Consider the following 15,978-nt stretch of genomic DNA (forward strand, 5'->3'; position numbering starts at 1 on the left):
AGAAGAAGTGCTGGCAGCACCTCAATGCCCTCCGTTGCCTGAGCAACACCAGTTGGGGTGCAGATCACTCTACGCTGCTGTGGCTCTACAGAGCCCTTGTCCAATCCTGAATTGACTATGGGTGTGTGGTTTATGGTTCGGCAGCGCCTTCAGCGTTGCATTTACTCGATCCTGTGCACCACTGCGGGGTTCGACTAGCGACAGGAGCTTTTAGGACGAGTCTGGTGACCAGTGTGCTGGTGGACGCTGGGATCCCTCCATTGCAGATCAGACGTACACAACTGCTCGCCAGTTATGCAGCACACATTCGTAGTCCCCCTGAGCATCTGAATTACTGTCTCCTTTTCCTGCCCACGGCAGTCCATCTCCCGCATCGGCGGCCCAGGTCGGGGCTAACGATTGCGGTTTGCATGCGGTCCCTTCTCTACAAACTGGAGTCCTTCCCTTTACCACCTCTACTTGCTGTCCACTCACGTACGCCTCCATGGTGTACGCCTCAGCCACAGCTTCGTCTGGACCTTTCACGTAGCCCTAAGGACTCTGTTAACCCTGTGGCTCTCCGCTGTCACTTCCTCTCGATTCTTGACGTGTTCCAGGGCTCTGAAGTGGTTTACACCGACGGCTGATGGTCGCGTTGGATTTGCCTACGTTCACGGCGCCCATATTGAACAGCATTCCTTACCCGATGGCTGCAGTGTATTCACTGCAGAGTTGGTGACCACGTCTCGTGCACTTCAGTATCTCCGTTCATGCCCTGGAGAGTCTTTTCTTTTGTGTACTGACTCCTTGAGCAGCCTGAAAATGGTTGAAATGGCTCTGAGCACTATGGAACTTAACAGCGGAGGTCATCAGTCCCCTAGAACTTAGAACTACTTAAACCTAACTAACCTAAGGACACCACACACATCCATGTCCGAGGCATAATGCGAACCTGCGTCCGTAGCGGTCGCGCGGTTCGAGACTGAAGCGCCTAGAACCGCTCGGCCACTCCGGCCGGCAAGCCTGAAAACTATCGACCAGTGCTACCCTCGTCATCCTTTGGTAGCGTCCATCCAGGAGTCTATTTATGCCCTGGAACGGTCCAGCCGTTCAGTGGTGTTCGTCTGGACCCCTGGTCACGTCGGAATCCCAGACAATGAACTTGCTGACAGGCTGGCCAAACAGGCTACACGGAAACGACTTCTGGAGATGGGCATCCCCGCAACTGACCTGCATTCGCTATTACGCCACAAGGTTTTTCAGCCCTGGGAGATGGAATGGCAAAATCTCAGTACGCACAACAAACTGCGAGCCACACGAATGAGTGGAAGTCCTCGATGAGAGCCGCTCACAAGGACTCTGTGGTTCTCTGCAGGTTCCGCATTGGCCACGCCTGGGCGACCCACGGCTACCTCATGCGCCGTGAAGACCCACCTCAGTGTCTGTGCGGCGCCCGGTTGACAGTGGCCCATATCCTTCTGCTCTGTCCTTCTTTGGCTGCCCTGCGACTTCATCTTCGGTTGCCGGACTCGTTATCATTGATTTTTAGCAGACAACGCCTCATCGGCTGATATGGTTTTTAAGTTTCATCCGTGAGGGTGGGTTTTATTATTCGATCTGAGTTTTAGCGCCTGTCCTTTGTCCTTCTGTGTCCTCCACCCTAGTGCTTTTAGGGTGGAAGTTTTAAAGTGTTGCAGGGTGGCTGGCTTTTCCTTTTTATTTTCGTGGTCGGCCAGCCACTGTAATCTGCTTTCTTGTTTTACTCTCTCCTGTTTCTTGCATCTCTCTGTTTTCTTGTCCTCTTTTGTTCCTTGTTGCCTTTCCTTCTTCGTTCTTGTGGTCTTTCCTTTCTTTCCGTTTTGTGTTATATGACTCATCAGTTTTCAAATGGCTCTGAACACAATTAGACTTAACTTCAGTCCCCTAGAACTTAGAACTGCTTAAACCTAACTAACCTAAGGACATCACACAATCCATGCCCGAGACAGGATTCGAACCTGCGACCGTAGCGGTCGCGCGGTTCCAGACTGTAGCGCCTAGAACCGCTCGGCCACTCATCAGTTTTATTCTCACACTTGTGGCATTGTTTTGTTAGGAACAAGGGACCGATGACCTCGTAGTTTGGTCCCTTTCCCCCTCTTTTAAACCAATCAACCAATCAGATGTGTAATGCTTCCACATCTGCTTAGAGAAAGAGAAAAGTCTCAGAGTTTCTTGTCCTGGTATGCAATAGGGTAGACAGGATGACGCTGTACTACGTCAGGCGGTCACCTGATGTCTCTTAACGTCTGCCTTGCTGCGAGACCTATTCAGTGCCTACGCCTCTCCTATTCGGTAAAAATGGTTCGGTACACGTTTACAGCAATACACAGACAGGCTCCTTGTGTATGAGGAAGACCGAGGCGACGGAAGAGCTGCTGGTCGGTTGTATTATGGATATTTTCCACAATGTAGCACGCCATCGCATAAACTTTTTGTCCAAGTTACGCAGCGGTTCGGAGAAATAGGCACCTTCGCCATGAGGAAACAGGTCCGTGATGCTCCACGGCAACGCCGCACGCCTCAATTTGAAGATGTACTGCATCACTTTGAAGAGAATCTGTCAAAGAGTACCCTATCAACTGCGAGGCCAATGGGTGCTAGTCACAGCATCGTCTGGGGCAACCATTACATCCGTACTACTTAACAAAGGGTTCGCCGGACGCGGTGGTCTAGCGGTTCTAGGCGCGCAGTCCGGAACCGCGCGACTGCTACGGTCGCAGGTTCGAATCCTGCGTTAGTTACGTTTAAGTAGTTCTACGTTCTAGGGGACTGATGACCACAGACGTTAAGTCGCATAGTTTAAAAAATAATAATAATAATAATAAAGGGTTCACGCAATTGGTCCAACAAACTTTCCACAACGCGATGCCTACTGCACGTGGTTCCTGCACTGCTGCTTCGACACACCTGTTTCCACAACGAGTTCTGTTCACAGATGAATGTAAGTTCTTTAGGGAATGTGTTCTGAATTCGCGGAACAGCCATGTCTGGGCAGACGAAAACTCTCGTGCCACGGATTTCAGCACCGGTTTGATATTAACGCGAGGGCTGATATTGTAGAGGGTCATGTGATTGGGTCACACCTCCTTCCACTTAAGCTAACCGATCCTGTATACCCGATCTTCCTACAAAACGTATTGGATCTGTTCTTGGAATCTGCCACGCAATGCGCGTCAGGAGATGTGGTTTCAGCATGATGGTGCACCAGCTCACTTCTCACGAACCGTTAGGACACACCTCAACAGACGATATGGTGAAGAATCCAGAGGTGGCCAAACCGCGTGGCCGCCGCGATCGCCGGATTTAACTCACAGGTGCCACCGTACCACCACCCTTTCCTCCCCCTCCCTCCCCCCCTTCACCCACCACGCTGAACAGTGTTCACACTGCAGTGTCTACCAATCTGCAGTCGGTCTAGTCTGAGGGAACACGGCAGACAGACATTTAACAAAGGCGCTTATTTAAATACACTCCTGGAAATTGAAATAAGAACACCGTGAATTCATTGTCCCAGGAAGGGGAAACTTTATTGACACATTCCTGGGGTCAGATACATCACATGATCACACTGACAGAACAACAGGCACATAGACACAGGCAACAGAGCATGCACAATGTCGGCACTAGTACAGTGTATATCCACCTTTCGCAGTAATGCAGGCTGCTATTCTCCCATGGAGACGATCGTAGAGATGCTGGATGTAGTCCTGTGGAACGGCTTGCCATGCCATTTCCACCTGGCGCCTCAGTTGGACCAGCGTTCGTGCTGGACGTGCAGACCGCGTGAGACGACGCTTCATCCAGTCCCAAACATGCTCAATGGGGGACAGATCCGGAGATCTTGCTGGCCAGGGTAGTTGACTTACACCTTCTAGAGCACGTTGGGTGGCACGGGATACATGCGGACGTGCACTGTCCTGTTGGAACAGCAAGTTCCCTTGCCGGTCTAGGAATGGTAGAACGATGGGTTCGATGACGGTTTGGATGTACCGTGCACTATTCAGTGTCCCCTCGACGATCACCAGTGGTGTACGGCCAGTGTAGGAGATCGCTCCCCACACCATGATGCCGGGTGTTGGCCCTGTGTGCCTCGGTAGTATGCAGTCCTGATTGTGGCGCTCACCTGCACGGCGCCAAACACGCATACGACCATCATTGGCACCAAGGCAGAAGCGACTCTCATCGCTGAAGACGACACGTCTCCATTCGTCCCTCCATTCACGCCTGTCGCAACACCACTGGAGGCGGGCTGCACGATGTTGGGGCGTGAGCGGAAGACGGCCTAACGGTGTGCGGGACCGTAGCCCAGCTTCATGGAGACGGTTGCGAATGGTCCTCGCCGATACCCCAGGAGCAACAGTGTCCCTAATTTGCTGGGAAGTGGCGGTGCGGTCCCCTACGGCACTGCGTAGGATCCTACGGTCTTGGCATGCATCCGTGCGTCGCTGCGGTCCGGTCTCAGGTCGACGGGCACGTGCACCTTCCGCCGACCACTGGCGACAACATCGATGTACTGTGGAGACCTCACACCCCACGTGTTGAGCAATTCGGCGGTACGTCCACCCGGCCTCCCGCATGCCCACTATACGCCCTCGCTCAAAGTCCGTCAACTGCACATACGGTTCACGTCCACGCTGTCGCGCCATGCTACCAGTGTTAAAGACTGCGATGGAGCTCCGTATGCCACGGCAAACTGGCTGACACTGACGGCGGCGGTGCACAAATGCTGCGCAGCTAGCGCCATTCGACGGCCAACACCGCGGTTCCTGGTGTGTCTGCTGTGCCGTGCGTGTGATCATTGCTTGTACAGCCCTCTCGCAGTGTCCGGAGCAAGTATGGTGGGTCTGACACACCGGTGTCAATGTGTTCTTTTTTCCATTTCCAGGAGTGTATCAAAACGTGTTGCAACCAAGAAGAAAGCAAAAGAAAAGAAAATCTCCAATGGAAGAGGTAAATATTAAGGAGAAAGCGAAAGTTTCAAGCAAACAATAATAAAAACTTGAAGAAATATTCGAAATTAAATAAAAGTATTCGTAAATGGCTTTGAACGGGTGTGAGAAGACACAATCAATCTCTAGTATGAGAAATATCTGAAATCAATATGAGTACGAAGGAAATAATTGGCACTTGCGCAGACTTTTAAAGTTGCGTGTAAATGTTTTGTCTGCTTGAAGAAATGAATTAAAGAAACACATTGTCAATAACGAAAATAATGGTGTTCTGCATATGAGATGCAAAAAGTTCCATGAGACTCGAAGAAAGGAAAGTAATATGTAGATTATAGTGTTCCAATGAAAATGGTTCAAGCTATAGACAGAGTAATAATAAAGACTTTTAACATTAATTACAGAATACCTGTAAACGAAATTAATTTCACAATGTTATAATTATTCAACTTCACACAACAACTGTAAATATTATAAATTAAAGTCCACCACTGCTTTTTAAAGGCGTAGTAATGATGAAAGTGCAATTTATTGTGGCATTACTGTTACATATAGCTAAACGATATTGACTGACTTTTACCATCATTTTCTGCTTAATTTTATTTAGAGTGTACTAGGTACATTTGATAGGAGGAAAACTTTGAATTTTTCTCAGTGGTTGAGGTGTCCTCCCATTGAGACGTCTGGGTCCTCTTTCTTGGGAGGAGGCCAGTTTTTGTGGAAATAAGGCCGATATTACTTTATCACCTAGCACTAGCAGTAGTAGTAGCTTTATTCATCTTTTTACAAGGATATACGACATGTCAAAGTATTTACAGGTTTAGACCAATTTAAAATAAGCTCATTCGTACACAAATACATTTACAGACTTCTAGTTAGAGACAATCATTATAGTTACTCCTGGTATACAATACTTTTTATACAAATAACTTGAAATAATGTAATGCCACACTGTTCACTCATATCCTACTATTAGTCAGTGCACACACTATACACACATTGTTTCGTAACACTTCACTCACTACACACACAAACGCACACATACACCGGTGCTCTCTGGGCCATTTTCTGTACCACAAATCCCATTTTGTATCCTGGAAAACTCAGTCAGCATCCCTCTATAATGAGTGAGATGTTGAGCTCAGAAAGTGGAAGAGGTGTTAGTGTTGTGCTATGCTTAGGTTGATGGTAAGTATTTATAGAAAAGGAAAAAAGAAGGAAAAAAAGCATAGTGTTAAGGTGTTATGTGGAATGTTGGATGTTTTATAATCATTATTATTATTTATTCGTATAACATTCGTTTTTACCAAACCCCTACTCTGTTTTATCTGAGAAATCCTTCAATGTATGAAATGTATTGCATAACAGGTACTTTTTAGCTGCCTTTTTAAATAGGTATATTTTTTGCAATTTCTTTAATTTCTTTTGGTAATTTATTGTGCAGTTTTATTCCTTGGTAGAAAATGCTATTTTGAGTTTTACGTTTATTTTTGCTTGGTAAATGTAAGTTGAATCTACCTCTTGTTCCATGGTCATGGACAGAGTTGTTTGTGCAATAATTACCAATGTTATTTTTGATGTGTACAACTGACTGGTAAATGTATTCACACGGAGCAGTTAAAATCCCCAGTGTTTTGAACAGATCTTTACAATGAGATTGACTACTATTTTTGATTATTATTCTTATGGCTCTTTTCTGGAGGTTGAAAATTGTGTTCATATTTTGTACATTTGTTCCCCAAAAAAGAATGCCATAGTTAGGAACTGAGTGTACATATGAATAGTATGTAACTAAAAGGCACTGCATGTTACACACTTATAGTATTCTAAGGGCGTAACATTCTGATGACATTCTGTTTGCAAGTACCTTTGTGTGTTCACACCACTTCAACTGAGAATCAATATTCATTCCTAGAGATTTTGCATTTGTTACTCAGTCTATAGAGGTATGATCTATTTTTTTTTTTCGTTTATTACATTTGTTAAGGGGCCTTGTATAATCTCTATGCATTGTTTCAGTACACACATTGGTACTTCATCTAAGCCTAATGACTTTTTATTTTTTAGTTTTTGAACAGTTTTATTGACTTCATTCTCTGTCGTTGTAAATAACATCATTGTATTTAGTGCAAAATTATTTACAGGTGTTATATTGGTTTTGGGGATTTTTTGCTGTAATTTCTCTGCAATACTTGAATAATGCTCGCTTATGTAGTTTGCTAAGTGTTGTGGATCATTTATGCAGTATGTTATGCAGTTTGTTATTCTGCGTTTGTTTGCCTCTACCCATTTCCTTTTTTATAGCATCCCAAACTGCTTTCTTTGTCAAAGTTGATATGTCAAATATTTACGTCAAAGAAATTTGACAGTGTAATACCGGCCTAAGGCTGCAGCCTGTCGGAGCCGGCGCCTCTCCTAGCCTTCAGTGGTGAGCGCCGCTCTGCCACCGCCATCCTCAGACGATAGCTGAGCACGTAATTTCTGCCTATTCTGGTGGGACATCAAAGGACGAGACACCAAGACACCACCCGCCCAGCGTCGGCAGGTCCATTGCTTTCACTCCAAAATTTAGTGCAGCCAATCGAACTGAGCCGCCCCACTTGGATCGAAGATACCGACCAATTGACAGGACACTGCTCCATCAAACTACCAATTTCCCTTTTGTTAAGGTGCGTTTTGAACGCCAAGAGAGCGAAGTTTCTGCAGCATTCCCCCGTTCACTCATTAAATTAGCCATATTCTCGTCTGTCACATTGGCAACAGCAAGAAGTCGTCCCCTTCATATAGTATTTTAGAAAGTAAGCTGGTTGAGCGCTGCGAACTAAGATTCTGGGTCATTCTGCTCTGGGCCTCCTTGCTGGGCCATTCAGTCACTGCTCAACAGAGGGTCACTCATCTCATGGCCACCGTTTGGTACTAATGGGTGCCCGGTATGTCGATTTTACGGAAATGTAAATATCACTGTTGCGTTATAAAAAAAAAAGCACTCCATCTTCAGGCCACGAGTGGCCTACCGGGACCATCCGACCGCCGTGTCATCCTCAGTGGAGGATGCGGATAGGAGGGGCGTGGGGTCAGCTCACCGCTCTCCCGGTCGTTATGATGGTATTCTTGACCGAAGCCGCTACTAATCGGTCGAGTAGCTCCTCAATTGGCATCACGATGAGTGCACCCCGAAAAATGGCATCAGCGCAAGGCGGCCTGGATGGTCACCCATCCAAGTGCCGACCATGCCCGACAGCGCTTAACTTCGGTGATCTCGCGGGAACCGGTGTATCCACTGCGGCAAGGTCGTTTCCGTTGCGTTATAAAAGCATCTCGTTAATTGTCTACTTTGCTACGCAACTTGCGTTGCTTAATTTCGTTACAGTTTATGATAGCTTGCTGTGTTGTTAACTTTATCTTGTTGCACTTTTCGTCAGTGAACGCACTGCAGACTTCATTATACAGGATGGACTATGACCAATGGTACTTATACAGACATCTAACTTCTGAGACTGTGTCATTAAAGAATCTATAGAGATTAAGGGGAGAGTAAGAGAACTGCTGGTCAGCCGTGACTGGCTACATCCTTAGTAAGCACTGGCAACCTGCGCTTATCTTGTCAGTCTGCTTAAGAAGTGGGAGGAGATATCCCACAACAAACTGATTTCAGAGGCAGAAGCAGCAACAGCCAAGACGCCTCCAGCATACGTCCTCGGGAGCGAAACGTGGCGTAAGCGCCGTGTTGATGGGATGAGGAGGGGGAAGAGGAGGAGGAGGGGGAAGGAGATGATGGATGTGTGCTCGCACCTGGGTGCGGACCGCAAATAGAGCACCCGGCTGGAAGCTAGGGTCTGGGCGTAAAAGCACTGCGCCAGCTTCTAGGCAATCAGTTCATCAACCGACCTGATGATGGCAAACTGGTTCGCTTGACCGTTCGACACTGACTTCTGGGCGTTCACCGGCGAACTACATCATCACGAAATACACCTGGAAAAGTTGAAGAATCACTGACTTTTATTAGTTTCATAATCACAGGTCCTTGAAGCCGTAGGCTAACTGGTGAGAATCCAATTGCTGTTTCATCTCTGCTGGTGGGCAGGAGTTGGAATGGGCAACATAAAATAAGAACACTGGAAAAAATATATTCACCCCCAGGTGGCGTTACGTTGATACCGTGTAACAACGCGTCTTGCCTTGGCAATGGCCACAATTATTAAGCGAGGAATAGAGTCCACAGTTTCTTCAGGTATGCCACATCCATCTAACTCCACACACTGATGTTTAGACACCACGGGACTACGAAACCGCGAAGAGGTTGATTGTTACAACTCGCCCACTGTTCCATATAGCTCCAGGTTTTTTGTGGTATTAAAATAGGGTGGCTTATCGTGCCATTCGAGATTAGATAAGGTACCTGAGTGTTCGTCGGACCAGTGAACACTGATGTCGTCATCTTGGAAGACGAGAATTTCCATTACATAGATTATGAAGATGTGAAGCAAGGTGTAGCTGTTGGTCTTAAAAACATCTCTCACCAGCTTACGATATAGTCTGGAGACACTGTCTTCTCTACAAACTCGTTCATATAATCCCACTCTGAAAAACAGTCAAACTTGCTTGCCGGGAGGTCATTTCGAATCATACTGGGCAACAGGATAAGCTCTTCAATGACGCTAAACGATGGTCTACCTATGGAACATGTCCTCGCTCACTGCTGTTTAATCTATACATATCCATTATGCTTGAAACTACATCTCACAAGTTTGTTTACGCCGATAACTGGCGCAAGGAAATTTTGAAGCAACTGAAGCCATCTTAACGTCTTACCTGGTAATAACGAGAACATACTTTCGGAAATGGAGACTGAAACCAAACCCCACAAAAATAGAGACAGCTTGCTTTCATTCGTGGGATAGACAGGCGAATAAACACCTCCATGTTAAATTTGGTGACTACTTCACCGCATTCAGTACCCAAAATATGTAGGGATTTCATTGAATCCGACACTGTCCTACAAGAATCATCTGCAAAACACCGCAGCAGAGATACGACCTGTAGTCGAGTGGAAGAAGGTGCCTGACAGCTCGCAGCACTGTTACGAGCTTTCATCTACGAAGTGCAAACGGCTGCAGAGTTTTGACAACACTGATGCATTACCATAGAGACGTTTACAAAATTGCAACTGACATCGATCAAGAAAACCACCCACGAAAACAACCATGGAACTATACACTTCTCAGTGCAACTTAAATGACGCATGGGAACGAGACTGGTCAGAGGCTTACACTTCACATTACCATAACTTGCAACGTGCAAGGAAGAGACCCCCTGCCTTTGACCAACCGTGCAGAATATGAACAACTATTAACAGAATACGCTCTAATCATGGCACGAGCGGAGCTTTTCTTTATAAATGGCTAGGGCTTCATCTTTAAAACGCGACTGTGGAGCACCAAGGCAAACCGTTCGCCATACTGTTGCAAAACGTGCCAGCAGGTCACATCACGGAACTTTCAACGAATTCCTGATGGCAACGAATGACGCAACTGATTATATAAAAATTTAAAGATCTGTTTGCAAATTACATATGCTATTGCTTGTATTTTAAGAATGTGCTTAAAAAAACAGACGAAAAAATGAGTGGGTTCAAGTGATGGTGCGAAAGACATTACCAAAACATCACAGAAGCAACTCCGACCTGAACTACGCTCTCTGCACTCTACATAAAAAAACCTCATTGGGTTTTGGTGCAAAATCGCTACTTGTCGGAAGACATTACATTCCTACAGTCGGCTACATAGTCCACTTCCTGAGCTGAAGACGTGCACCTTCATGTATTTCTGTGAGTAATGGCTTCTTACGAGGAATCCTTCTCCAAATCTCCAAATATTTATTGCATACAGATCCTTTTCCGAACAGTCGCTCAGAAACTGTTGATATGGACCTACAATCACTAACAACAGCAGTACCTGCCAGGTTTAAAACCGATTGTGATTGCCACAGCGTGAAATGCGTCTCTAGCCCCTGGTGGATAGGATGTTTTTGGGACCACTGCCCTAACGCGGTGTTACATGGCTGTGCCTGGCACACCACTCCATGTAGAGATGTCGGGCAGCCCACACTGACACACCAGCACATCGGGCAACTTCATTCCCAGTGTGGCCATGTGCACATCCAAATACAATAGCTCCTTTTTACCATTCTACTCATTTTTTAACTGCTTTTGAGAAGAGTGCGACTCATGCTAACTCAGGAAGAAGGCTTCCGATTATCTTGCTTAAGAAATGAGCAGGCCCAGGTTTTCCTTCTGAATTCAGTCACAGATGCTCTGGAGAAGGGAAGTGGGTCCCCAGGACACTGCAATTCATGGAAGCAGTTGCGGTACAATCCTACTCCACGCTTTGGTGGCGAATGCAGAGGTCTCTGTTGAAGGCAGCTGCCATCAAGCCACTGCAAGTCCCTAGGGTAGGACTGTGTGTGTCAGTTCACCTCCCTGTACAAATCTAAGAACAGGCCGCCACAAGAATCCTCGGCCTCCACAATAAAATCAGTTGCCTCTCCCTCCAGATTTTGTTATCCAATCAAATCAACTTTGCCCACCACCACGCTTAGGTGCGAAGGGCTCGACCAATGAGTGGAACATGGCTAGCAGCCGATATCAGCTCGCATGTTAATATGCACTCTATGAGCCAGGAATGAGGAATTTCTACAAGGTTCCCCTGTATTCATGCCAGTAAAGCGAAATTGACGTTGATCACTGTGGCAATGGTTGGGTATCGTACCTTCCATGGAGAGTTTTTCCAAAAGTGGGGAGTTTTGTTTGGTTGCCGATTGGGGTACACATTTTCAACGTTTGGAGTGAGTGTTGCGTTTCGCATTTGCACTATCCACTTTCTGAGCAGCTCACAAACTGCGGAGTATGCTGCTAAATTTGCGTTCCGTGATTAATTGTGTTGTTTATGGATCTTGGTCTCGTTTACCTTGCATTTGCGAGGTGCGCTGCTTATAAAAGCTTGCAACGTTCCCAAGCAGTCTTCCACGTAATTGAGGTACCTCCTCATAGTGTCAGAAGGACATTCATCACTGAACTGAGCTTCTAGAGAGCACAACGTTTAAAAGTTTTAGGTAACTTTGTGCTCCTAGTGTGGAAAGTTATTCTCTGCCACATTAAAATGGTGTGAGTTGAGACATTAAAGTAAATAAATAACTTATTAAACTTAGACTCGATTTGCATCTCATACCCAAACTATTGCCCTACAACACATCCTGGATAGGACACACACTAAAAACAAATACACTCTAAGAGAATAAAAGACGCACTACGAAGGAAGTATCCAAATGGGACGGAAGTCGGTAGATGTCATATACACGCACGGTCAAGCAAATGATTACAGTTTCAGAGAAAAAATACAGGATGATGTATTCAAGAGAAAGAGCTTCACAAATTGAGAAGGTCATTAAAGAGTTGCTCCACCTCTGGTCCTTACGCTAGCAGTTATTCGGCTTGACATTGGTTGATAGAGTTATTGCATGTCCTCCTGAGGGATATACTGCCAAATTCTCTCCAACTGGCGTGTTAGATCGTCAAAATCCCGAGCTAGTTGGAGCGCCCTGCCCATACTGCTCCAAACGCTGTCTATTGGGGAGAGATCGGGTGACCCTGCTGGCCAAGGTAGAGTTTGACAAGCATGAAGACAAGTAGTAGAAACTTTCGCCACGTTTTGGAGGGCATTGTCTTGCTGAAATTCAATCCCAGAATGGCTTGCCATGAAGGGCAACAAAACGGGGCGCAGAACATCGTCGACGTATTGCTATGCTGTGAGAGTGCCTTGATGACAACCAAGGGGTTCTGCTATGAAATGAAATGGCATCCAGACCATCACTCCCGGTTGCAGGACCTTACGGCGGGCGAAAGTCAGATTGGTCTCCCATCGACGTCTAGGGCGTCTCTAGACCCATCTTCGCTGACCATTGGGGCTCAATTTGAAGCGAGACTCATCACTGAAGACAATTCTACTCCAGTCAATGAGATTCCAGGACGAAGAAGTGTCTGTAGATGCACTGGACAGCAGTGGGATTCCGTCCCGTTAGGATAATTCTGTCGTGGTGCGTCATTTTTCTTTCCTTGAACTGTATAACCATGCAGTCCTAATTTGTTTGTCTTACTATGACGATATTCCATAGAAAGCAGGTCCTTGGCCTTTTTGTTTAAATACTAAATGTGAGGTAGTTTGATCTGTGGTTAAGACTTACCAGCACTCCACTGAGCTCGTCATAGATTTGTTAAAGGCAAGTTGGAGAGAGAAGTAAGAAAGGCAGGAGCGCAAGTTCTGTTCAACAATACTTCAGTGCCATGACTTTCATCAGGGATGAAGGTCCACACAGTGGCATGGTAGCAGTTCAGCACCACCTACAGCGCTCGAGAGCGACCATTGTGTTCTTTTATTGCAGTCAGTAATATCTTCTACATCTACATCTACATCCATACTCCGCAAGCCACGTGACTGTGTGTGGCGGAGGGTACCTTGAGTACCTCTATCGGTTCTCCCTACTATTCCAGTCTCGTATTGTTCGTGGAAAGAAGGATTGTCGGTATGCCTCTGTGTGGGCTCTAATCTCTCTGATTTTATCCTCATGGTCTCTTCGCGAGATATACGTACGACGGAGCATTATACTGCTTGACTCCTCGGTGAAGGTATGTTCTCGAAACTTCAACAAAAGCTCGTACCGAGCTACTGAGCGTCTCTCCTGCAGAGTCTTCCACTGGAGTTTATCTGTCATCTCCGTAACGATTTCGCCATTACTAAATGACCCTGTAACGAAGTGCGTTGCTCTCCGTTGGATCTTCTCTATCTCTTCTATCAACCCTATCTGGTACGGATCCCACACTGGTGAGCAGTATTCAAGCAGTGGGCGAACAAGCGTACTGTAACCTACTTCCTTTGTTTTCGGATTGCATTTCCTTAGGATTCTTCCAATGAATCTCAGTCTGGCATCTGCTTTACCGACGATCAACTTTATAGGATCATTCCATTTTAAATCACTTCTAATGCGTACTCCCAGATAATTTATGGTATTAACCGCTTCCAGTTGCTGACCTGCTATTTTGTAGCTAAATGATAAAGGATCTATCTTTCTGTATATTCGCAGCACATTACACTTGTCTACAATGAGATTCAATTGCCATTCCCTGCACCATGCGTCAATTCGCTGCAGATCCTCCTGCATTTCAGTACAATTTTCAATTGTTACAACCTCTCGATATACCACAGCATCATCCGCAAAAAGCCTCAGTGAACTTCCGATGTCATCCACAAGGTCATATATGTATATTGTGAATAGCAACGGTCCTACGACACTCCCCTACGGCACACCTGAAATCACTCTTACTTCGGAAGACTTCTCTCCATTGACATGCTGCGTTCTGTTATCTAGGAACTCTTCAATCCAATCACACAATTGGTCTGATAGTCCATATGCTCTTACTTTGTTCATTAAACGACTGTGGGGAATTTGCGGAAGTCAAGAAACACGGCATCTACCTGGGAACCCGCGTCTATGGCCCTCTGAGTCTCGCGGACGAATAGCGCGAGCTGGGTTTCACACGATCGTCTTTTTCGAAACCCATGCTGATTCCTACACAGTACATTTCTAGTCTCCAGAAAAGTCATTATACTCGAACATAATACGTGTTCCAAAATTCTACAACTGATCGACGTTAGAAATATAGGTCTATAGTTCTGCACATCTGTTCGACGTCCCTTCTTGAAAACGGGGATGACCTGTGCCCTTTTCCAATCCTTTGGAACGCTACGCTCTTCTAGAGACCTACGGTACACCGCTGCAAGAAGGGGGGCAAGTTCCTTCGCGTACTCTGTGTAAAATCGAGCTAGTATCCCATCAGGTCCAGCGGCCTTTCCTCTTAAGCTGGCAACGCTGGGTAATCAGCTAGTTTCACAGTAAGGGTAATAATTTTTTGGTTCGCATGTAAACTGAAAACAACAGTTTAAGGGAAGCAGATATCGTCTAGCTGCTTACCTTGAAGCCGTCCTTGCTGCGCTCGATTTTGGAGAAGCCAGACTTGACCTCAGGAGTGTGGCGCCAGGGCCGATTGTACGAACAGCAGCAAGCGTCTAGAGCCGCGGACGGGTCATAGCACGACGTGGTCGCGCCTAGGCGTGCCACGTTCAGTTCGTCGTCGCTGTCGCTGTCGCTGTCGTCGAGGTCCAGAAACAGCCAGCCCCGAGCCCAGTCCGTCTGCCCCGGCCAGTAGCAGATCCTCCTCTGGGACATGGGGACCTGGCGGCACAGAGAGCCACAGTTTGGCAATATCCTCAACTGAAACGATGTAGGTTCTACATCTACATCTACATGATTACTCTGCAATTCACATTTAAGTGCTTAGCAGAGGGTTCATCGAACCACAATCATACTATCTCTCTACCATTCCACTCCCGGACAGCGGGCGGGAAAAACAAACACCTAAAACCTTTCTGTTCGAGCTCTGATTTCTCTTATTTTATTTTGATGATCATTCCTACCTATGTAGGTTGGGCTCAACAAAATATTTTCGCATTCGGAAGAGAAAGTTGGTGACTGAAATTTCGTAAATAGATCTCGCCGCGACGAAAAACGTCTTTGCTTTAATGACTTCCATCTCAACTCGCGTATCATATCTGCCACACTCTCTCCCCTATTATGTAATAATACAAAACGAGCTGCCCTTTTTTGCACCCTTTCTATGTCCTCCGTCAATCTCACCTGGTAAGGATCCCACACCGCACAGCAGTATTCTAACAGAGGAGGAACGAGTGTAGTGTAAGCTGTCTCTTTAGTGGACTTGTTGCATCTTCTAAGTGTCCTGCCAATGAAACGCAACCTTTGGCTCGCCTTCCCCACAATATTATCTATGTGGTCTTTCCAACTGAAGTTGTTCGTAATTTTAACACTCAGGTACTTAGTTGAATTGACAGCCTTGAGAATTGTACTATTTATAGAGTAATCGAATCCCAACGGATTTCTTTTG

The 15,978-nt window shown here is 46.2% G+C and overlaps 1 protein-coding gene across 1 annotated transcript in view; it reads right to left on the reverse strand.

Moving 5' to 3' along the window:
* LOC124712073 (alpha-crystallin A chain-like) overlaps window positions 1-15,245 on the reverse strand; it is a 51,724-nt gene extending 36,479 nt beyond the window's left edge. Inside the window, exon 1 of the mRNA XM_047242368.1 lies at window positions 14,991-15,245. Coding sequence (XP_047098324.1) covers window positions 14,991-15,245 — 255 coding nt within the window. The remainder of the gene's footprint in view (window positions 1-14,990) is intronic.
* Window positions 15,246-15,978: the final 733 nt, after the last annotated feature.

Source organism: Schistocerca piceifrons, chromosome 8 (assembly GCF_021461385.2).
Source record: "Schistocerca piceifrons isolate TAMUIC-IGC-003096 chromosome 8, iqSchPice1.1, whole genome shotgun sequence".
Lineage (NCBI taxonomy): Eukaryota > Metazoa > Arthropoda > Insecta > Orthoptera > Acrididae > Schistocerca > Schistocerca piceifrons.